The 25761-nt window shown below is 40.0% G+C and overlaps 1 protein-coding gene and 1 long non-coding RNA gene across 2 annotated transcripts in view; both read right to left on the bottom strand.

Moving 5' to 3' along the window:
* LOC149972504 (uncharacterized) overlaps window positions 1-25761 on the bottom strand; it is a 250165-nt gene that overhangs the window by 151540 nt on the left and 72864 nt on the right. The window lies entirely within an intron of this gene.
* On the bottom strand, window positions 1953-24453 carry LOC110502418 (cytosolic phospholipase A2 zeta). The gene is made up of 20 exons (XM_021580443.3): window positions 23359-24453; window positions 23041-23113; window positions 22698-22834; window positions 19828-19956; window positions 19689-19729; window positions 19521-19563; window positions 17889-17943; window positions 8321-8460; window positions 7863-7970; window positions 7720-7754; window positions 7441-7579; window positions 7042-7178; window positions 6669-6891; window positions 6288-6405; window positions 5940-6077; window positions 5718-5825; window positions 3642-3821; window positions 3289-3458; window positions 2898-3084; window positions 1953-2594 (listed from the first exon to the last, which is right to left on the bottom strand). The coding sequence occupies exons 1-20, from the start codon at window positions 23365-23367 to the stop codon at window positions 2383-2385; spliced, it is 2382 nt and encodes a 793-aa protein (XP_021436118.3). The 5' UTR covers window positions 23368-24453; the 3' UTR covers window positions 1953-2382.

Below are 25761 nucleotides of genomic sequence, written 5' to 3'. Positions count from 1 at the left end.
GTTGACATCTAGTGGAAGCCTTAGGAAGTGCAACATTGAAAATTGACCAACCTTCAGATTTCCCACTTCCTGTTTGGATTTCTTCTCAGGTTTTTGCCTGCCATATGAGTTCTGTTATACTCAAAGACATCATTCAAACAGTTTTAGAAACTTTGGAGTGTTTCCTATCCAATACTACTAATACTATGCATATATTAGCAACTGGGACTGAGGAGCAGGCCGTTTACCCAGGGCACCTGTGGGCATCTTTCATCCAAGCTACTCAATACTGCCCCTGCAGCCATAATAAGTTAAGACCCCCCCCCCATTAATTAGCATCACTTTGCTGGCGAAAAAATCTAATGAAATATTATAGACTATTCCAATCAGATCACACAACTTAATTTCAATATTATGAACGAACACCAGGAATGCGCTCATCTGTGTCATAACTCTCCTGTGACGATCTGAAGGATCAGGTTAGTGGTTCCGCTCTACAGCGTGCTCTCTCTCATAGAGGGGGAGAGCGGGAAGTCGGCTGTTTAATGGTCGGTTATAAAATACGCTGCCCATATGCTCTGTAGTGTTCGAGATTGGAATGTAAACTGTGGAACACAGAGAGGCCCTTGGACAAAAATAATGGAACAATATTTCTATTGTTGAGAATGTCGGAGTGGTTCGTAGACACTTAAGGGAGAGTCATGACGAGTTTGTTTCATTTGATGATCTCATGAAGGACAGGAAACCCACATAACTGTATCTTTGTTTGTGTACACTTTGTTATCAGATTTACATCTAGATGTTGGATAAAATATGATAGTTTCATAAGTTATTTGTGAGAAGATAAAATGTGATGTTAACCTCCTAAATTAGAGTAGGGATTTTCATATGAAGTTTAACTAGTCAGTGGCCACACCCTCGTGAGCCCAGACATCACATTAGGCATCATAGAACTGCCTGCCTTCATTCACAGAGTATAAAACATACTTCCTACAAAATGCACATTAAGCCAGAGAACGCTGGGACGGAGTCCCCGCGTTGGAATGGCTACAATTCTATAGGACATCAGAACAGATAATATGAAGCTGATAGGCCACGGAGACCATACAGGGTGCAGCGTTGGCTACACGGCTGGAAATGGTTCAACTCTAAGACTATCGATCACTACAGAATAAGAGCAAATCCTAGACGTAGAATTACTAGTCTGCAGATGGAAATTACGTAAGTCTAGTACGAGAATACCGACAACCGCGGAAGCATCTATGCAACGACCATCTGTACGCCTGACGTATACATTACAATAGACACTATCCAGAGCCGCTGAGAAAGCGACAACTACGAAAGACATTGTGACTTCTGGGGAAGTTAACCAGAGACTCTGATGAACTGACTTTCCAGCAGACGGACCGGCGATTCCAACAGAGAAGATAATGACATACAAGCGTAAATGTATACATTGCAATTATTCTCGAATGAGCGGCCGTTCAAATGCAAAGGATTAGCATTTCAAAGAATATAATTATCAACTGTGTGTAGTGAATCCATTTAGTCTTTCCCGCTCTTTTCCTGTCCCCAACCATTTCCATTGTCAACCAAGATGTCATACCGGTTTAGCCCACTAGGGACTTATCAATGCATTGTGTTAGTAACCAATAACTACTGTTTGTTTGTTATGTATTTCTGTGATTATTTAGTTAGTTAGCAAATAATTAATTAAGCCAATTTGTATATCGCTGATTCATCATTTAGGCTCCTGCAGATATCCAAGGGTTTGCGACGTTCAGTAATGAGAAGTGATGAGGTAATAATCATACATTAATAGAAGAGTAATCGATAAGATATGAAAATATCTGAAGAGTTGATTCGGGAAATAGACTCTATAAACATTTTCCCATGATGCCCCGACTTCCTAGTTAATTAAAGTGTACATGATTTGTTTAAACACGTAATAATAAATACACCATGAGAATTGATTTGATAAAATAACAGTCTTCACATTTAATGATAGTTCAGACACGACATCTAATAATAAGCAAGCAAATGAATGAGACCTGGTCTCTCTGAAAATACATCAATCATAAAACGTAGAAGGCAAAAACTCATATCAAAATACTCTGCTCTTTATGATCTAAAAAATGAAACCAAGGCCCCTGAATTGAAGATACAATTCATGAAAATATATTCACAATATCAAGTCAGCAAGCTGCTGATGATGTCTTCACACTGTCTTCCTCTCTCTCTTACTGTCTCAAATGGACAGTGTAACCAGACTGGACGTCCCACCAAGAAATTGCAGTTAGAATTGCTCCTCTCAATGTAAAGACTGATCTGATTGCATGTTGTTCTCGCTCTCCCTCCATGGAGGGGCTCATGTCAATGGCATGCGTGCTGCTCATGGTGGTCCTATTCCTCCACAGGCACCTTCCTCTCGAGGACCTTCCCGAGAGCCTGGAGGATCTTCTCCTTGTTGTTCTGGATGTTGTATGAGGTAAGGTCTGTCAGTGCCCGGAAGTCCTTTGCTGCGTAGGTCAGGTGTTTGGTGAGGTAGGGGGAGCGGCTTGTGCTAACGTCAACATCCCCTGCCATCATCTCCTCCTTACCCTTACGTGCCACACCTAAAGAATGAGAACATAACAATACCATCAGCTTTAAACATCAAACAACCTTAAAATCAAACTTCAGTTTGATCAATAATATCAACAAAGTGCAATCCAATACAAAGTTTGAAGGCAATGATCTTTGGCCCTGATCCCTAAAACACATATGAACCATTTTCTATTGACAGAATATTGATTTGATTGACAGGCACAGAGCCAATGGCTTATTGCCAGCTTGCATTATAAGCTAGCTACAGTAGCTCATTGACTACCCCTACACTCTGCTTCTTTTAAAATGACCATCATCTTGACAGTGCTTACCAGGGGCCTTGAACTCTTTGAATGAGATGTTGACGAAAGGGAAGTGAAGCACTGTGGGAGCCTTGGGGTTCTTTTCATCCTCAAAGATGTATAACTCTTTCAGGGGCTGTCCCTTCAGGCTGCTGAAGTCAATGCGGGGGAAGGGGATGCTGTGGTCTTTGCAGTAAACCTCAGTCCTCTTTAGGACCTGGTAGATCGATTAAAGAGATGTCAGTCAGAACAATCAAACTCAGTGTATGGCCATTAGGCAAGTCATATGCACCTTCTGGCCTTGTGTGTGTGTGCAGACCTCTGTGCAAAATGTGGATCTAGCAAATTATCAAGTACACTGCTCTGTTCATCTTTCAACACAAATTCACTCTTGTATTATTCATAAATTCAACCCATTTACTTCGAATTGGTCCTCGCACCACGAATAGTTGAGGGACATGATGACATCAACAGCCCTCTCTGGTCTCAAGACAGGGGGGCAGCCTGTGTTGATGGAGAACCCAGAGTCTGCCAGGTGGAGTGTGGAGTCAGCTGGAGTCAGTCTGTTGGGGAAGGCATCTGGATGCATATCTGCAGCAACATTGGGAGAAAAACTTCAGCAAACATAATCTTAAACTACATACAGTAATAATACAATACATAAATAGACTGTTGGTGCCACACACACACACACACACTGTACAACAGTATTTTAATAAATCCATGTTGAATTTGTTTTACCAGTAATAGTTAGGGGAAGTTCATGCATGGTACCTTTCCAGGCAGTAAAGTTGCTGTTGTCATTGTAGTTCCAGTGCAGGAAGAACCCCCGCATAAAGTTGTAGATCTGAGTGATGACTGGCCGGGTGGTAAAGAAGCTGGTCAGCGCTGAGGCAGTGTTAGTGACAGGCTTGAAGAGATAGGTGTCCAGGGTGGTTGGTTCATTGTCGGTTTCTTTGGAGGAAGAATTTGAGGGGTGTCAAATAACTGAAATATTGCCACAGAGTTTGGCTGTGGAACAGTATAGTATAGACACCCTAGTCGCATCCTCCGAGCATGTGCAGACCAGCTGGCTGGTGTGTTTAAGGGCATATTCAATATCTCCCTAACCCCGTCTGCTGTCCCCACATGCTTCAAGAGGGCCACCTTTGTTCCTGTACCCAAGAAGGCAAAGGTAACTGAACTTAATGACTATCGCCCCATAGCACTCACCTCTGTCATCATGAAGTGCTTTGAGAGACTAGTCAAGGATCATAATCACCTCTACCTTACCTGACACCCTAGACCAACCGATCCACAGACGATGCAATCGCCATCACTCTGCACACTGCCCTATCCTATCTGGACAAGAGGAATAACTATGTAAGAATGCTGATTATTGACTATCAACACCATAGTACCCTCCAAGCTCATCCTTAAGGTCGAGGCCCAGCGTCTGAACCCTGCCCTGTGCAACTGAGTCCTGGACTTCCTGACAGGCCACCCCCAGGTGAAGGTAGGAAACATCCCTAGACCAACCGATCCTCTCCACTGATCCTCAACACTGGGGACCCACAAGGGTGTGTGCTCAGCCCCCTCCTGTACTCCCTGTTTACCCATGACTGCATAGCCAAGCACGCCTCCAACTCAATCATCAAGTTTGCAGATGACACAACAGTAGTAGGCTTGATTACCAACGATGACGAGTCAGCCTACTGAGGGGAGGTGAGGGCTCTGGGAGTGTTATGCCTGGAAAACAACCTCTCACTCAACGTCAACAAAACAAAGGAGATGATCGTGGACTTCAGGAAACAGCATAGGGTGCACCTCCCCATCTACATCGACGGTACCGCAGTGGAGAAGGTAGAAAGCTTCAAGTTCTTTGCCGTACACATCACTGACAAACTGAAATGGACCACCCACACAGACAGTGTGGTGAATAAGGCAAAACAGAGCCTCTTCAACCTCAGGAGGCTAAAGAAATGTGGCTTGTCACCTAAAACCCTCACATACTTTTACAGATGCACAATTGAAAGCATCTTGACGGGCTGTATCACCGCCTGGTACGGCAACTGCACCACCCGCAACCGCAGGGCTCTCCAGAGGGTGGTGCAGTCTGCCCAACGCATTACCAGGGGCAAACTACCTGCCATCCAGGACACCTATAGCACCCGATGTCACCAGAAGGCCAAAAAGATCATCATGGACATCAACCACCTGAGCCACTGCCTGTTCACCCCACTATCATCCAGAATGCGAGGTCAGTACAAGTGCATCAAAGCTGGGACCGAGAGACTGAAAACAGCTTCTATCTTAAGGCCATCAGACTGTTAAACAGCCATCCCTAGCACATTAGAGGCTGCTGCCTATAGACATAGACTAGAAATCACTGGCCACTTCAAGGAATGGAACACTAGTCACTCTAAGGTTTACATATCTGGCATTACTCATCTCATATGTATATACTGTATTCTATACTTTTCTACGGTATCTTAGTCACTTAATAATGTTTACGTATCTTGCATTACTCATCTCATATGTATATACTGTATTCTATACTATTCTACGGTATCTTAGTCTTTTAATGTTTACATATCTGGCATTACTCATCTCATATGTATATACTGTACTCTATACTATTCTACGGTATTTTAGTCCGTTCTGCTCTGACATTGCTCGTCCATATGTATGTAGTTTTAATTCATTCCTACTTAGATTTGTGTGTATTGGGTATATGTTGTGTAATTTGTTATATATTGCTTGTTAGATATTACTGCACTGTCAGAGCTAGAAGCACAAGCATTTCGCTACACCCGTGATAACATCTGCTAATCACGTGTATGTGACCAATAGAAGTTCATTTGATTTGACCTATTTTGTTGACATCTTCACCCAGCCATGGGCTCCAGGATGGCTGACCTCCAGTTGCAAATCTCCAAAGCTGGGTCAGGTTGAGAGAGAAGACACTGCTCCAAAGACCTGTCAACACAGAGACAGAGGTGCCCACAACTGTTGTAAAAAGTATTGCATTTACATTGAAATTCATAGATACATTTTGCACACGCATGCACACACAAATAAGTGATCTCTCACCAAGCAGATAGGAGGTACGTATCGCTGGATGTTTTTTGACTAGGTGACCAAGGTAGAATTCACTCCCGAAGTCCTCCGCATGGATGTAGGCGCCATACTTTGGAATGCCCACCTCATATGGTGTGAACTCACACCACTCTAAAATGATAGGAACAGCCATTTCAACTCCAACTGCAATTTTTCAAATCGGTTGTATAGCATTTTTGATTTGACACGCGCAACATACGTTTGGTGTATTACCTGGATACATAAAGTTAACACCAACATTCTGTTATTCAACACGTGGACCACTGTTTGGGTTTCATTCAAATACATATTATCAAACATAAAATGCTAGAACAGCTTTACCAAGTTCTCTTGTGGTGTCTTTCACTCCATCTTTCAGGTTGACAGCAGTGCAGATGGGTAAAGGGTTCTGTCCCTCTGATACAGCCTTCTGCTGGTCAGACAGAGTACTGGTGTTCTCCTACAAATCACACGTTGGAGAAATCATTCTGTCACAGGCTGTTCCAAACAACTTCGCAAAATGTTAAATATGTAAAGCATCATAACTCCGTGTGAAAGACATAAGACACTAATTGTGCCTGTGGGAAAAACATTCCACGGTTTCAATTAAATAAAAAGCACTATAATTACAGGCAACAACCATTTCCGTGAAACTCCTTCCCATTGCAGTGTGATTAGTACAGTGTGTATTGTAAAGTAGGAGTGTACAGTAGGCTGTTGTACCTTCCCATACAGGCAGTGCTCGATGACCAGACCCCACATGTCTATGAGTGACACCATATGACCCTCCTTCTCTTTCTCTGCCATCTGGTGTCTGTAGTACTGCAGCTTCTCAGGGGTGAAGGCACTGAGGAAACTCTTGGTGATCTCCCCCTCCATAGCTGAGATGGACTCATCCATGTCACACTGTGACCAATCTGCTTCCTGATACAGCGTCGCTAAGGCCCTGTTGAACAGGAATATGTTATGATGTCACATAAGTATGGGTCTCAGTAGTATAAACTGGCATGTGTTAGTTTGTTCATTCACTCCTTCATTAATTCTGCTTATTGGATATGGCATATTTAATTGCAATGGAGATAAATTCCATGCTCACCATGTGGAGCCTGACACACCAGTGATATAGCTCATAGCATCCAGTAGGCCCAGTCTCTGCAGCCCCTTCAGACTGCCATACAAGCCAGTCATTGCTCTGGTCCCTCCCCCTGAGCCAACCACAGCTATAACAGGCACCTGGGTGAAAAAGACAAACACCATCTCTGGTTGGATCTTCCATCTGTCAGTCAACCTGTTTGAGACTTGTTCCATAATTACAGTGAATGTCACCACAGTAGAAATAAACCAATTCCCCACAACAATGTCTTTCATGAGACTGGAAAAACACAAACATATTTGGTCAGCATCAATATTCAGTCTTCATTAGTGTGTAAATTATGGATGACAAGCAGCCATTGGTGCAGTGTGTAATAAGTGCATAAAACTCATCACCATGTACCTTTTTAGGGTCAGGGGCCGAGCTGAGGCCCAACACCTTTTGTAAGGCCTGACCCACTAGCACCTTTCTTTTCTTCAGGAATTCTTTTTCCTCCGGAGGGATGTCAAAATCAAGACGCACCTCAAATTCATCATCTAGGCTGTGGATTTACAGGGGCCATAAAACACGCACACAAGCACGCACACAGTATCTTACAACAACAACAACTCATGCCTTGTGTTTGTATACTTCTGAATGAAATACTGATGTTTTTTTTTTTCGTAAAAAGGAACACTTTACCAGTCCTCTGCTCTCAAATGTAGATCCACCATGTCCTGTGAAGGGGCAGTGTCCACGTAAGTCATATAGGCTTTACAAACACCCTTCATCAATAATCATTCCTTGGATCTTTATGGCAAAGACTAGAATGTGGTCTACTGTACCTCTCCCATAGGTAAAGATACTTTGAAGTCATTACTGGCTGGAAGTTGCTGGAGTGGAACAGCAGATACGCCAGTGATAGTTGCACCTTCTATCTCACCCAATTTATCCTGGGGATACAAGAAATATGATAGTGGAATTTTTAAAAATCATATGGAACTTGGATGACGATAAGGAAGATATTGGTCAAGTAAAGTATTTCGCCACTATGGCCTATTTATTGCCTTCAGTCCCTTATCTTACCTCATTTGCACACACTGTATATAGACTTTTTCTATTGTGTTATTGACTGTATGTTTGTTTATTCCATGTGTAACTCTGTGTTGTTTGTGTCGCACTGCTTTGCTTTATCTTGGCCAGGTCACAGTTGTAAATGAGAACTTGTTCTCAACTAGCCTACCTGGTTAAATAAAGGTGAAATAAAATAAAATAATGAAATAAAAGGATCAGTTAACCGCACCGTCAAGCCAAGCTCCGTCTCCAAGTCTCTGTTGATGTAGTAGCGTACGGTTTTGGCCAGGTTCGATGTTTCTTCAGGAGCAAGAATCTTATGTTCTTCTTGAAAGGCCCCACACAGTTTCAGTACCACATTCTGCTCCACTAGAACAATAACATAGATTGGTTGCTCAGTTGAGTGCTTTATGATATACAATTCATACATTGGGGTGTATTTAGAAAACAAATCAACGTTTATTGGTTGCGTACACAGTTTAGCAGATGTTATAGCGGGTGCAACAAAATGCTTGTTACTAGCTCCTAACAATGCAGTATAATGTCAAACAGCACACAAATATATATACCGTACAGTACCAGTCAAAAGTTTGGATACACCTACTGTAGTCCTTCAAGGGTTTTTCTTTATTTTTTACTATTTTCTACATTGTAGAATAATAGTGAAGATATCAAAACTATGAAATACCACATATAGTAGTAACCAAAACAGTATTAAACAAATCAAAATATATTTTATATTTGAGATTCTTTAAAGTAGCCACCCTTTGCCTTGATGACAGCTATGCACACTCTTGGCATTCTTCAACCAGCTTCATGCTTTTCCAACAGTCTTGAAGGAGTTCCCACATATGTTGAGCACTTGTTGGCTACTTTTACTTCACTCTGCAGTACAACTCATCCCAAACCATCTCAATTGGGTTGAGGTCATGTGATTGTGGAGGCCAGATCATCTGATGCAGCACTCCATCATTGTCCTGTTTTTGTCCTGTTTAAAAACAAATGATAGTCCCACTAAGCGCAAACGAGGTGGGATGGCATATCGCTGCAGCATGCTGTGGTAGCCATTCTGGTTAAGTGTGTCTTGAATTCTAAATAAATTACTGACAGTATGACCAGCAAAGCACCCCCACACCATCACACCACCTCCTCCATGCTTCACGGTGGAAACCACACATGCGGAGATCATCCATTCACCTACTCTGTGTCTCACAAAGACACAGCGGTTGGAAACAAAAATCTCAAATTTGGACTCATCAGACCAAAGGGCAGATTTCCACCGGTCTAATGTCCATTGCTCATGCGTCTTGGCCCAAACAAGTCTTCTTCTTATTGATGTCCTTTAGTAGTAATTTCGACCATGAATGCCTGATTCCCACTGTCTACTCTGAACTGTTGATGTTGAGATGTGTCTGCTACTTGAACTCTGAAGCATTTATTAAGACTGCAATTTCTGAGGCTGGTAACTCTACTGAACTTATCCTTTGCAGCAGAGGTAACTGGGACTTCCTTTCCTGTGGCGGTCCTCATGAGAGCTAGTTTCATCATAGCACTTGATGGTTTTTGCAACTGCACTTGAAGAAAGCTAGTGAAATTGTCCGGATTGACTGACTTTCACGTCTTGAAGTAATGGACTGTCATTTCTCTTTGCTTATTTGATCTGTTCTTGCATTATATGGACTTGGTCTTTTACCAACTAGGGCTATCTTCCCCTATCTTGTTATAACAAGATTGGCTCAAACGCATGAAGGAAAGAAATTCCACAAATTAACTTAACAAGACACACCTGTTAATTGAAATGCATTCCAGGTGACTACTTCATGAAGCTGGTTGAGAGAATGCCAAGAGTGTGCAAAGCTGTCATCAAGGTAAAGGGTGGCTTCTTTGAAGAATATAAAATATAGTTTGACTTGTTTAACACTTTTTTTGCTTACTACATGATTCCATATGTGTTATTTAATAGTTTAGATATTTTCACTATTATTCTACAAAATAGTATGAATAAAGAAAAACCCTGGAATGAGTAGGTGTGTCCAAACGTTTGACTGATACTTTTGGCTGGTGCTGAATCTAATGAATCTAATTAACAACTGAAATAACACTGTAACAGTAATCCAAATGCAATCTATACATATGCCCACCGGTTGAATTTACAGAAGATATACTAAGAATTATATGTACAGCAGTAGATAGAGTGAGCTATGTAAATAATCTAGTATATAAATACATATGGCGGTGTGTATAAACAGTTGAACTAAAATGCAATTTACAGTAGTAGAAATAGTAGAGTGAGCTATGTCAAGAATACAGTATTTAAATACACAGTATAAAACTCCATGGCAAAACGGATAGAATTGCAGGAAATTAGCTTCCGGACCAGAGTGTATGTGAATATGTGTGTGAGTGGTGTGTATAGACAGTATGTGAATAGAAAATGAGTCTATAGCAGTAGTTATATAGGATGAGCCATGACTAGAATACAGTATATAAATATAAAGTGGGTAAATAAGTGGCACTTATAGTCACTGACCACGTTTACACGCCCAACAATATCCTGTTATTATTCGGGTTACTCAAGTATTCTGTTTTTGAGTTGACACACAGCTTATGAACATCATATTCCATTTACAATAACATGAAAATGCTTGTAAACTGGATATGAGTAACACGGATAAGATGCCTGGGATATACTGATCTTAGATGGGATACTGTGGCATGCAAACATCTTATCCCGTTTACTTTAGTTTTTTTGCGGTCTGTATACAGTAGGCTCAGTTTCGCATATCATGGCCCTAGTCAAAATACCCTATAGAATTAATGATTTTTCCAATAGAATCCTATAGGATTCTGGCAGTCCTATAGGATTTTGTGTCACCTGTATCAGAATTCTATTGGATTACTTTTCCCCCCTATTGGAAATCAAATAGAACTTTTATTTCTTAATTGAACCCAATAAACAACAAGTTATTGCCGTAAGTTCCTGTACAACATAACATTAATTACAACATTTTAGTTGATCGGAAACAGTTCAATATTCATTTCTGTTTTATTCACCTTCAAGACTGTCCCTTTAAGAAGGACTGACGTCACAGCTAGCATGCTTGCAGTATTAATTAACTACCAAGTTCAGCTCACCACCTGTGGCTGTGCAGAGGATCTCTGATTTTCTAACATTAATATTCTACCCGTTTTATCCTACACTGTGCGTGAATGCAAGAACTTGTGAATACAGCAGTGGTGTAAAGTACTTAAGTAGTACTTGAAAGTTTTTTTTTACTTAAGTACTTTCTAGGCAGAATTGCAAAGAAAAAGCCATATCTCAGACTGGCCCAAAAAAATTAATTGGCGTCCCGTCAATTGGCGTCTCGTCAACGGGACAATTGTAAATCATGCAGCGCCTTTTGTCAAGATCGCATATTTTAGAGAAACAAATGTCGGTACATATAAGTGTCTTACATTGGCTGAAAGCTTAAATTCTTGTTCATATAACTGCACTGTCCAATTTACAGTAGCTCTTATTGCGAAAAAATGCCATGCTATTGTTTGAGGAGGGCTCCTAACAACAAAACACTTTTTTCACTGCAGTAAGTTTGATAAATTCAACCTTGAAGGTGAAATGTGTACTTACGTTCTGAAATATTGCTCTGATTAATCATTCAAAGGGTCCCAGAGATAACATTAAGTGTTGTTTTGTTAAATAAAATCCTTTTTCATATCCTAAAAAGGTCGATATAGCATGCACAATCGATTTTGTATTTCCACTCGTTCAATTTGCAAAGAAAGGAATCTGTAAAAATATCACCCTAAACGTTGTTTCAACGAGTCAAATCACGTTCGTATTTATTCCTCAGAGATCCTAGAACGTAACAAGACTTCACTATATCATTAGGGGTGTAGTATATCCTATACAACACCATATTTGGTCAGAGAGCGATGCCTTCATGGCACGCCGATGACGCGGGCGGTCATCACTTGAACGACTGCATCTTTGTCAAATAAGCACCAAACGGGGTCAAACAAAGCTAGCTAGATCGCCAATGAGCTGGGCTTTACGGGACTATCCGGAAAACTATGTATATGTCGTAAAATGTAGCTACTAACCTTGTACAACAGCATGCCTTTTCATTTTGGACAAAAATTCTAAGAATATTCAGAGTTATGAAGTTATGAAAACTGGTTGTTTTGCAAATGTTGAACATATAATATGGCTACTAATACTTGGAACGCTAAATCAAAGTCCAAGTATACAGATTTTACGATATTCTTGCAGAAAAATTTAATATGAATGTGAATGTTTCCTTCACGATTTGCTCAAATGTACCTGGGGACTTCACACTAAAAGTCTTGTAGTTCACTCATTCTTCAAGTTATCCGTCTGAAACTTTGCACCTACACTGCTGCCATCTTGTGGACACTATCGGAATTACAACCAGAGTGATGGCTGGATGGTGGTAGAAAAAAGTTATTTCTTTGTATTTTCTTCTACCAGATCTATTATGTTATATTCTCCTACATTGCTTTACAATTTCCACAAACGTCAAAGTGTTTCCTTTCAAATGGTACCAAGAATATACATATCCTTGCTTCAGGGCCTGAGCTACAGGCAGTTAGATGTAATTTAGACTAAAATATATATATTTTTTAAGTATTTAAGTTTTAGTCGTCACTGTTGATGTTGAGATGGTTGTTTTGTGGGTACTATTTAATGAAGCTGCCAGTTGAGGACTTGTGAGGCATTTGTTTCTCAAACTAGACAATCTAATGTACTTGTCCTCTTGCTCAGTTGTGCACCGGGGCCTCCCACTCCTCTTTCTATTCTGGTTAGTGCCAGTTTGCACTGTTCTGTGAAGGGAGTAGTACACAGCGTTGTACGAGATCTCTTGGCAATAGCTTTCATTTCTCAGAACAAGTATAGACTGATGAGTTTCAGAAGAAAGTTATTTGTTTCTGGCCATTTTGAGCCTGTAATCGAACCCACAAATGCTGATGCTCCAGATACTCAACTAGTCTAGTCTAAAGGCCAGTTTTATTGCTTCCTTAATCAGCACAGTTTTCAGCTGTGCTAACATAATTGCAAAATGGTTTTCTAATGATCAATTAGCCTTTAGAAATTATCAACTTGGATTAGCTAACACAACGTGCCATTGGAACACAGGAGTGATGGTTGCTGATAATGGGCCTCTGTACGCCTATGTAGAAATTCCATTTTAAAAAAATCAGCTGTTTCCAGCTACAATAGTCATTTACAACATTAACAATGTCTACACTGTATTTCCGATCAATTTGATGTTATTTTAAATGGACAATTTTTTTTGATTTTCTTTCAAAAACGAGGACATTTCTAAGTGAACCCAAACTTTTGAACGGTTGTGCAAGTATACTTAAAACCAAATACTTTTAGACTTTTACTCAAATAGTATTTTACTGGGTGACTTTCACTTTTACTTGAGACGTTTTCTATTAAGTTATCTTTACTTTTATTCAAGTATGACAATTGGGTACATTTTCCACCACTGGAGTACAGTATTTGTTTCCTTATGTTTCCTGACAAAGTTATCAATGTTTAAGTCCTATTTTGTCATTGTGCAACCCTTTATGCACACATTTTTCTGCTACCTAAGAAACTACTGTTATTTGGCTAAGTTGTATCCATTTGCATCTTGTTTTTGAGTAACTATTGTTATAGCAGATAAGAAATATTTCTTATTGCTAAATATAAGTATGTGCCTTATATTTTTAACCTTTATTTAACTAGGCGAGTCAGCCTTATTATAGGCAAGGCAAACACGTTTTCATTATTTCAGGTAGATCAAAATAAATAACTCAATTACATCACGTTATTTGTACTCATTCAGCAGTTTTGACCAAATTAAGAAGAATACTATTGGAAATGAATGTTGAATGTTCCATTTATATTCCTAAAACATAAGTTAAAAATGATGCTGTCGCTGCTTCCCCTTGACAATCATTTTTGATAAATAGCCTTATGTCAAAACACTGTTTTGAAGTGTTCAAATCAATAAATATCAAATACAAAGTAATTTTACAGAAAAAAAGTTATCAGCAGACTTTCAGCATGACTATAGGGAAGGGCACTCAACATGCTCAGCACTGACACAAATGACTGGTGATTGGCTGAAAGAAATTGATAGTATGAAGATTGTGTGAGCTGTTTTGTTAGACTTCAGTGCAGCTTTTGATGTCATTGATTATAAACTATTGCTGAAAAAAACCTAGGTGTTATGGATTTGCATCCTCTGTCTCATTATGGATTGAGAGTTACCTTTCTTATAGAAGAGTGGGGGTTTTCGTTAATGAAAGGCTTTCATGCAAATTCAGTTGAGTATGGTGTACCGCAAGGCAGTCGGCTCGGGCCGTTATTGTTTTCTGTTTTTTACAAATGACCTTCCACTGACCTTGAATAAAGCCTGTGTGTCTATGTACGCTGACGACTCAACAGTATACACGTTGGCTGCAACAGTTAAATAAATAACTGATAAACTTAACATAGAGCTCCAGTCAGTTCTAAAAAACGAAAAGCATATATTTTTTTGACAAATCTCTCGTTCAATGCTAAACCTCATTCAGATCTATTATTGAATGATGCGGCTATTGAGCAAGTTGAGGAGACTAAACTGCTGGGTGTAAATGGCAAGCTGTCATGGTCTAAACATATAGACTCAAAGGTGGCTAAAATGTGATGATAGGGTGTTGCGCTGCCTTCTTGACAGCTCAGTCGACCAGACAGGTCCTACTGGCCCTAGTTTGGTCACACCTGGACTACTGTCTAGATGTGTGGTCATCTGCGACAAAGAAGGACATAAGTAAATTGCAGTTGGTCCAGAACAAAGCAGTGCGTATCACACTCAAAGTTGAGGAGAGATTGACTGCATATTGGTCTTTGTGCAAGGTATTGATGTGTTGAAGGTACCGAACTGTCTGTTCAAGCAGTTTGCACACAGTTCAGACACACATAGGTACAACACAATACATGCAACCAGAGGTCTCTTTACAGTCCCCAGGTCCAGAACAGAAGATGGAAAACTCACAGTTTTAAATAGAGTCATGGCTACAATGGAACTCTGCCACCCCAGGTAACTCAAGCTAGCAATAAAAACAGATAAACACTTTAATGAACAAAGGACTGTGAAGAGACACAGCCATTTTATACATGTTGTAATTTGCACTATACCATGTATTAGACTTAGATATTGTGTGTAAGTACTGATATGTTGGCTATGTGTGACGTTTTAAATTGAGGTATTTCCGTCCTTGACTAATAATGTTCTGTACTATGTAGTATGTTATGTTTTATGTAGACCCCAGGAAGAGTAGCTGATGCTTTTGCAGCAGCTATTGGGGATAAACCAAAATCCCTGTTGTTTTGACAAGTGGCAATTAATCACTCATATTGACTAGGGGGAAATCAGGCTGTATGCGCTGTTGAAACTAACACAAATCAAAAACCAAATGGAAACTGGAAATATTGTTTGCGTCACTTGTTAGAGGACAACTTGTAGAAGACAGCCAGCCACATTTTGGATTGTTGCATTTTGTTTCGAGTGGGTCGCCAACGCAGAAAGCTAAACGCAACACTATTTTGTTAATCACATATCGATATCAATTTGACATCAATAGAGCGGGGTCAAACGTTTGATTTCAAAATAGCACTATTCAAAGGCCACACTGAATCTCAGAATCGTTCACACAGTATATCACTGGTTAGAAGAGAAGTTGCTGTGGAAACGGGGAAGGAAACAAATCAGTTGCTTTATTATTTATCTTCAACGAATCACGACCCACCATAGTATATCAACAGTGACAAGAGTTGGCTGTTATTGGAGTGAAAGTTTGACTCTCAAATCCATGTATTTGTGTGAATACAAAGAGCGCCCCGAATTTCCTCTGCCATTTGAGTTTGAAAATTGATAGCAAAATTCGACTGATTTGTATGACAAATCTGATCTGTGGTAAAAAGGACGTGTAATTACCCTCAATTCGATTTGGTCAAAGCGTGAGGTTGTGCAATGTAGTAACACATACTCTCCACGTACAGGAAATTAGCGGAAATAATATCAAATAATCTACTGTAATATGTAGCTTTATTGGGCAATCTCACAGCTAAATATGGAACAGAAACTTGAACATTTATGTTCAACTGCAATCAAGATTAAAGACCAGTAAACTGAGGAACAGTCTCTGACCCGTATCGCTCCGGAGCACAATCTCCATCTCTTTGCCTACTCACCCCAGTGATAATTGAAGAGGTTCTCAACCTCTTCAACACACCACCACAACATGGGAGTGATTCAAATTCAGAATTTGGAAACAGTCCTTTTGGACTGCTATGGGATTCGATACTTTAGGATTGTATCTTATAGGATCCTATAGGATTCCAATACAAGAATCCAATAGAAAAATCCTATCAGATTTTAGAACCAGTCCTGTGCAGATCGATCCACCATAATAATTCCATTATACTTTATTTTGCTGATAAATTGTACTGGACCGTGTAGCCTACTGGCTTAGGCTACTTTTACCCCTAATTTAGATACGTTTTTGCTTACAATTTACGACATTTTGGTAGGGCATAGTATAATTTCCGACATGTGTTTGTCAACTATAGTTAGATACATGCAGCTTCGCTTCTGTCATAACTTGTTGCCCAGATGACTAAATAAAGTAGTGCTCACCAGAATAACATCAATAGAATGAATTTATTAGTAATTTAGTTAACACCTGTAAAGCTGTCTGTTTTGTTTAGGGACCAGAGAGAAAACACAATACCTCCAAAACAGTGGAAAGATTGTTCCTGTGCAAAATGTCCAAATGTAATCAGCTTGACCTGTTAGGGAAATTAAAAGCTGAGAAAAAGTTTAAACATGTCTCTGATAAGACTTCAGTTCTTCTTGGGTGCATATTTTATGTGGTTGAAATGCTGTCTGCTTGCATAACAGTGTTAAAGATAACAAGTGACACGCGTATTTTCATTTTCTAAAGAGATAAAATAAATAATTTCTGTTCCCGAGACAAAATTACATTTGTTGTATCATTTTACTGAAAGAAGTGCATAATTCTGCAGGAGTTAATATTATGCTACATGTGAGAGGTTATAGACCTACAGTCAATGTCCAGATTTCAGTTACTATTCCATTTAACCCATATGAACTTATCCAGAATAAAACCTTAAGCGGGATATGAGCTACTATCCAGAATACTGTGCGCATGTAAACGTGGTCACTCCTCTTGTCAGGACTATAGAGGGAAGCAACTGGGTTAGGAAGAATGCAAATACTAATAACAAAGTGAACATCCCTTGGGCCTGTCCTGACACTGAACAGGCAAAACTCAAACCAGGAACTGATAATGACAATAATGCAACCAACTTTGCCCCAGGGATAGTCTTAAGACTGTAGATATATCCACGTCTTAAATCTTGCAAACAAGTTTAAACCTGTTTTATGGGTCAAGTAAATGGCAAACTATGTTCAACAGGCACCTGGAGAAAAATGCTCTTCAAACTAGCTTTTCAGGGGTTTGTGAAAGAAAAGCTGGGTAGAATGCATTATGTGTTACAATTCAATTTGTGTTCCAATAAAATGTGTGATTGTGTAATTATTGTTATTCCATTTCTGGTAGGGAAGGAACAGGTTTTCTGATTACATGTCTCTGCAGCTCAAAAGGTCACAATCTCACAATCTCAAGTTTCAATATGCAGACGGATTTATGGCGCAGTTGCTGACTGCAGGGCCGGCGCCAGAACGAATCAGTTACAGACATGACACAATAATACTCACTGGCAGTGGTCATCAGCTTTTCCACATTCACATCCACAGTAGAGAATGTGGAGGCCTAGGACAAAATATACTACAATGATCAGCCAATAGAATAGCCTTCTGTTTGGGAATGACAAGTTCTTTCCTTCATTTTGTACAGCAGTACATTACGTGTACATTGCATTCAGAAAGTATTCAGACCCCTTGACTTTTCCCACATTGTTACATTAGTCTTAATTTAAAATGGATTTAAAAAAATGGAAAACACCCCTCAATCTGCACACAATAACCCATAATGACAAATCAAAAACAGGTTTTGCAAAAAAAATTACATCAAGTATTCAGACCCTTTACTCAGTACTTTGTTGAAGCACCTTTGGCAGCGATTACAGCCAAGTATTCTTGGGTATGATGCTACACCTGTATTTGGAGAGTTTCTCCTCTTCTTCTCTGCAGATCCTCTCAAGCTCTGTCAGGTTCAATGGGGAATGTACTTCTCTCAATTGATCTTTCCCTCGATCCTGACTAGTCTCCCAGTCCCAGTCGCTGAAAAACATCCCCAGAGTATGATGATGCTGCCACCACTATGCTTCACCATAGGGATGGTGCCAGGTTTCCTTCAGACGTGACCCTTGCCATTCAATTTCGGTTTTATCAGACCAAAGAATCTTGTTTCTCATTGTCTGAGAGCCTTTAGGTGCCTTTTGGCAAACTCCAAGCGGGCTGTCATGTGCCTTTTACTGAGGAGTGGCTTCCGTCTGGCCACTCTACCGCAAAGGCCTGATTGGTGGAGTGCTGCAGAGATGGTTGTCCTTCTGGAAGGTTCTCCCATCTCCACAGATGAACTCTGGAGCTCTGTCACAGTGACCACAGTCACCTCCCTGACCAAGGCCCCGATTGCGCAGCTTGTCCGTGCGGGCAGCTCTAGGAAGAGTCTTGGTGGTTACAAACTTCTTCCATTTAAGAATGATGAAGGCCACTGTGTTCTTGGGGACCTTCAATGCTGCAGACATTTTTTGGTACCCCCCCCAAATCCTGTCTCGGAGCTCTATGGACCATTCATTCGACCTCATGGCTTGGTTTTTGCTCTGACATGCACTGTCAACTGTGGGACCTTGTGTGCCTTTCCAAATCATGTCCAATCAATTGAATTTACCACAGGTGGAGTCCAATCAAGTTGTAGAAACATCTCAAGGATGATTAATGGAAAAAGGATGCACCTGAGCGCAATTTTATATATATACACACACACACACACACACACACACACACACACACACACACACACACACACACACACACACACACACACACACACACACACACACACACACACACACACACACACACACACACACACACACACACACACTTGCATACATTTTTATTTTGCTTTGTCATTAAGGGTTAATGTGTGTAGATTGATGAGGAATTTAATACATTTTAGAATAAGGCTGTAAAGTAACAAAATTTGGAAAAAGGGAAGGGGTCTGAATACTTTCCGAATGCACAGTATTAAATACAAATAATTGTCTGTTTCTCACAGCACATTACCATGTCCTTTCATTATTGACCACATCATTATCCCTCTATGATCATCCTTTTTATGCTGACTTTGCCTTAGAATGATAAAACATATGATCATGTCCTTACCACTAGTACACCATTAGAGAGATAGTCACCAGCATGCTCTTTACTGCAAACAGGGAACACAAACTGTTGTCAGTCATGGAATACCTTTTTACAACAAAAATGTGACTATTTCAGCACCTTCTTTGAAAGTAGTCTGACAATGGTATGGATGTCAAAGTTGTCACTCACCTCTCCAGCAACTCAAACTCAACCCACAATTCATTTGTGGTCTGAAATAGAGAGATGGCATAGGAGACTAAACATAGGCTACATGGGATTCATTAATGACATATTCTAGCTCTAATCCTTAGTGCTATAATAGTCCTACCGGTTCACTGATGAAGGTCTTGGTCTCCTTCTTCCCAGGTGTGAGGTTACTGATGTCAAACACTACAATGGAGCACAAGTCATCACCCATGATACTGTCCTCATCGTACATCGTCAACTCCACAATATTCTGAAAAGACAAGGGCATCTCTTACTCCATTTTACCACGTTTGGATGTATTTTGATTTACAGTATATTACAACAAGACAATGCATGTCTGTTTTATACTATAAGGGGTAAACTAATGAGATACAATCTCTCATTCGCTCATTCCATGGCATGTGAAACAGCTTGATAACCTATTTCCAATATATTAAGGAAATAAAAATGCACTCCAAACTAGCTTTTCAGGGGGTTGTGAAAGAAAAGCTGGGTAGAATGCATTTTATTACGTGTTACAATTCAATTTGTGTTCCAATAAAATGTGTGATTGTGTAATTATTGTTATTCCATTTCTGGTAGGGAAGGAACAGGTTTTCTGATTACATGTCTCTGCAGCTCAAAAGGTCACCATCTCAAGTTTCAATATGCAGACGGATTTATGGCGCAGTTGCTGACTGCAGGCCCGGCGTCAGAACGAATCAGTTAGACAGATATTCAATTTCTATAGACCCAAACTGCAGGAATGTCAAAACGGATGATCAATGGAAACAGGATGCACCTGAGCTCAATTTCGAGTCTCACAGCAAAGGGTCAGAATACATATGTAAATAAGGTATTTCTGTTTTTTATTTGGAACACATTTGTAAAAATGTTTAAAACCCTGTTTTTGTTTTATCATTATGGGGTATTGTGTGTAGATTGCTGAGGAAAATGTTTTATGTAATCAATTTTAGAATAAGGCTGTAACGTAACAAAATGTGGAAAAAGTCAAGGGCTCTGAATACTTTGGATTAAATTGCCCAGCCAATTAAATAACTTTTAATTTACTCATCTGTCTTCTGTTCCATGGCGCAATTCATGCATCTCCACTGGCATCACCACTGGCCTCTCTCTCATCCATCCTCTCTCTATAGTAGCCTAGTTCAATGTGTGTCCCAGTAGTAGCTATATAGTTTGGTCCCTTATTCCGATCAATTAAAAAATGTATATATATTTGAGGAAGAAAAACAAGTATATAGGCTACATCTTGTCAACTAGCAGGGAAGTTTGAATGGTGAGAGCTTCTCTGGTGTGATCACATTGGCCGCTGGTAAAAATACAATGAAGTGGAATACTCTGTTCTCCTCTCGCCCAGTGTTTATGTTTCCAATTACATGTATTACGTCAGAATTGGTAAGGGGATACCTAGTCAGTTGCACAACTGAATGCATTAAACCGGAATGTTTCTTCTGCATTTAACCCAGCCCCTCTGAATCAGAGAGGTGCAGGAATGCCAAATGTTAGAATGTTTCTTCTGCATTTAACCCAACCCCTCCGAATCAGAGAGGTGCAGGAATGCCAAATGTTAGAATGTTTCTTCTGCATTTAACCCAACCCCTCTGAATCAGAGAGGTGCAGGAATGCCAAATGTTAGAATGTTTCTTCTGCATTTAACCCAGCCCCTCTGAATCAGAGAGGTGCAGGAATGCCAAATGTTAGAATGTTTCTTCTGCATTTAACCCAACCCCTCTGAATCAGAGAGGTGCAGGAATGCCAAATGTTAGAATGTTTCTTCTGCATTTAACCCAACCCCTCTGAATCAGAGAGGTGCAGGAATGCCAAACGTTAGAATGTTTCTTCTGCATTTAACCCAGCCCCTCTGAATCAGAGAGGTGCAGGAATGCCAAATGTTAGAATGTTTCTTCTGCATTTAACCCAACCCCTCTGAATCAGAGAGGTGCAGGAATGCCAAACGTTAGAATGTTTCTTCTGCATTTAACCCAACCCCTCTGAATCAGAGAGGTGCAGGAATGCCAAATGTTAGAATGTTTCTTCTGCATTTAACCCAACCCCTCTGAATCAGAGAGGTGCAGGAATGTCAAATGTTAGAATGTTTCCAATCAAATGTATGAATTATAAACACTGCGATTGGATGATAGCTGTGAGGGTTATCGAATCAGACTTGAATCCTCTGACCACCTCAAGCTCATTAATGTTCATATTTGAAGATTGCCGTAAGGCAAGTCTCTTTGGCAAATGACAGGAGTGGCAAGGGGTGTAATGTAATGCTGAGCAGACCTGGCAACCAGGCTATTACCAGCATGACCAAATACCCCAAATGGGTGGCTACAATGTCATTGCACCCTACCTACTTACAGTACCTTTAGAAAGTATTGATTCCCCTTGACTTATTCCACATTTTGTTGTGTTGCAACCTGAATTCAAAATGGAATACATTATTCCTTTATTTCTCACCCATCTACACACAATACCCCATAATAACAAAGTGAAAACATGGTTTTAGAATTTCATTTTATTCCAAATGTATTCCGGATTTATTCAAAATGAAATGCAGAATTATTACATAAGTATTCACACATGTAGAAGCACCTTTGGCAGCGAATACAGCTGTGAGTATTTCTCTAAGAGTATCTCTCAGAGCTTTCCACACCTGGATTGTGCAACATTTGCCCATTATTCTTTTCAAATGTCTTCACGCTCTGTCACATTTATTTAGGCTTGCGATAACAAAGGGGTTGAATACTTATTGACTCCAGACATTTCATAATTCCACTTTGACATTATGGGGTATTTGTGTGTAGGCCAGTGACAAAAAAAACTCTATTGAATCCATTTTAAAAATCAGGCTGTAACACAACATGTGAAAAAAGTAAAGAGTTACAAGTACTTTCTGAAGGCACTGCATGTGTAAATACATAGGTTTTAGGAACACTATGTCCCTATGGGTAACTCTGCCTAGTGATTGGCCTATTGTGTGAGGGGACGTACCTTGACATGACGGTGGACCCTGAAGTGGAAACTCTCATTCCACTCTGGGGTCTTGCTGTTGGGCACAGTCTTAGTACGGTGAGACCTGGCAGAAGCTGTGGGGAGGCGTACAATAACATAACAGTCCGACTCAGACCCTGTAAAACAAAACAGGACTGTCACAAAATAGTTTTGCCAATAGCAGGTAGGTCTTTGTGTGTATAAACAGATCAGAGACCTTAACTAAAAAGCTTAAAAGTGGTGGTTCAGTTTGTTTGTTTTTTCACCCAAAAAAGTGTCTGCTCTGAAAATTAATTTAGAAATCTATGAAAAGTATGCACAAGGCGAAAACAATATGACTCACAATAATCATGAGATTGGTTGTTTTTTGCTCGGAGTACGGTAACAGTCAGGCTCTGGTAGGTCTTAACTCTTCTCTAACAGGGGAGGCAAAAACATACAGAGATAGTTACAGAAATACAACACACATACACCCTACATATTCTGGGAAAAAAGTGCTGAAGGGTGTAGTGAGAAACAATATTTCTTTATATAGTAGATACATTAAGCACCTGCATAATTCTAATGGATACATTTCAAACATGAAAGCACCTGGACGAGATAAACAATGTTTTGTGCATGATCTATATTATACACTTTAAAATATAGAGAAGTACTGTACCTTCATCATGGTTAGTGAATGTTCCTCCCAAAGAATTGAAGAGCCTGTCAGCTGCTGGGAATCCTTCTCCCTGAAGAGTGGAAGGTAAATACACTATGTAGGTGAGGCATAATAGGAGGACACACTGTTCTCAGGCTCAGGCATGTCCAACACAGGAAACCAGGGGTCTCAATGCCAGATGGGATGGCCTAACTTCTTGTTTTGTTTTGCACAAAAGGATCACTATCTGGCTAATAATGCTTGACGAGAAAAAATGGTCCAGAGTGGTAGCCTCAAGGAAACAAATGGGCGGGTGTGCAATGTTCACAAAAAAAAAAAAAAATGTAAGCACTGATCACATTTCAGGTTTGCTGAGCACAAACTTGAACTTTGTGAAAATTCTGTGCAACTTCTGGCACGCGTTTATTGTGAACACTGAGGCTGTACCCACTTTAAGTTACAGTTATAACAGTGGCCAAGTAGGCTACTGTGGCTTTCTGATCATAATATAGACCTATCAGAATGATAAAACAATGGAGAAAATGCATCCCATAACATTTTGACATGGAAAAATCTGTTTTATCATTCTGCCTACAGTAGGAGCCGATATGTGTTGTTCAATGTAGGCCTACATTGCAAGAGACTTTAGGAAAAATTGTGGATGTCAGTTAAAACCTGCTTATCCACTTGTCCTTAAGATAAAGATGTGACTGAAAAAGTGTTGTTTGATGCAAGAAACCGCTTTTCAAAATAAAGTTCATTATTTCCATACCATTATTACAGAGAATGACAAATTATGCCACCTTCTGCCTATTGGCTACTTAGCTTACTGAAGCCTGTCTCAAAATACAACACTGCCCCTTTAAGACCAAAGAAAATGCTCTTGACCTGACTAGCTTTTCAAAGATGGATAGAAATGCTCACGTGTTGTGCTCTTGTAGGAAGCAACCACTTCCCCATTGCTGACTAGAAATGAGCTACAACTGGGCTAATAACTTACTAGCTAGCAAAGGATATGAAAATGGTGTGCACACGTGACTACATGCAGCTCTCGCTTTGATTACAAAACAAACGCATCTAATCGCAACCACTCATGCTGGTAACAGAGTCCAGTTCAAAAGAATGGCACAGATCCATATATGGACAGGAAAATGTGCAATGCTGGCTCACCATTCAAAATATGTATTTTTATAAACATGAATAAATTAATAAACATTAATGACATTAGATTGATGTTTCGGCCTTCAATGGCATGCTTCAGAATAATCACAAAGGGAATGGACAAGTTCATGTAGGGCACGGGGAGCACAATTAGGGAGAAAACTCTTCAGCTGGTGGTGCTAATCAGAGACAGTGTGGTAGACCATACAGGTTAGTACTCAGGGTGTGGTGTGCTGTGGTCAAGGTCTCCACCTAATGTTGAAATACAGAAGTGAAACCAGTAAACAACAATTGGAAAAGTAGACAAGCTTTTTTAATTTCCAGTACGGTAGATGTAATTGATATACAACCACTGCTATATAATTCATGTTGAATATGTTGTGTGTTGAAAAATAAACAGGGATAAGCAAAACTAGGGATAGCAACAATAAACATCAAAAGCTTAGGCAAAGAGGTCTAACAACTGGTTTGGACTGCAGTTAGTGAGCTAGTGAGCAATAAAATGCTTATCATACAATGTGATTTTTCTGGATTTTTGTTATAGATTTCGTCTCTCACAGTTGAAGTGTACCTATGATAAAAAATTACAGACCTCTACATGCTTCGTAAGTAGGAAAACCTGCAAAATCGGCAGTGTATCAAATACTTGTTCTCCCCACTGTGTTTGAGCCATTGAATTGCGACTCCACTTTGCCTTGCGGAGGGAATAACTACACTGTTTATATTCGGCCATATTCCTAGTCAACTTTCCATGGTTGAATGCTGTGGTTCGCACTTTCAGTTTTGCGCACCATCTATCCACGGTAGTGATAGGTGAACGTTGGGAGCCGGCTCGCACATCAGAAGAGCCAAATCTTAAAAAAATATATTTAAAAAATTAAGATATGAATATTCAAAAGATTTAAATAAATAGAATCAACTCATTCATAGAACAAAAAATAAATCAAATAATATGGCCTAAATGTTCAATCGCACACACATTCGTTCAGACTGTCTGCTCAGACTAACTGCCTCCCCTGTGGATCCTGTCAATCAGACACGCAGTGTCAACCAATGAACCAAAGATGCATGAGGGAGGGCAGAACCATCTCTCTCACAGTCACACACTTAGCAGCCGAGGAGCGAGAGGAAGGACAGCTGTGAAAACAGCTGGAAAATGAGTCAGAAGCACAGTAGCATTTGGATGCATTTTAATAATGTAGACAATGTTAGAGCACAGTGTAGAATTTGCCAAAACATTTCATATAAAGCCGGTTCTACACA

This window comes from Oncorhynchus mykiss, chromosome 23 (assembly GCF_057628025.1).
Source record: "Oncorhynchus mykiss isolate SJ-2025 chromosome 23, ASM5762802v1, whole genome shotgun sequence".
Classification (NCBI taxonomy): Eukaryota; Metazoa; Chordata; class Actinopteri; order Salmoniformes; family Salmonidae; genus Oncorhynchus; species Oncorhynchus mykiss.
Note: the sequence above shows the minus strand (reverse complement) of the source record. Positions and strands in the feature narration are given on the sequence as shown.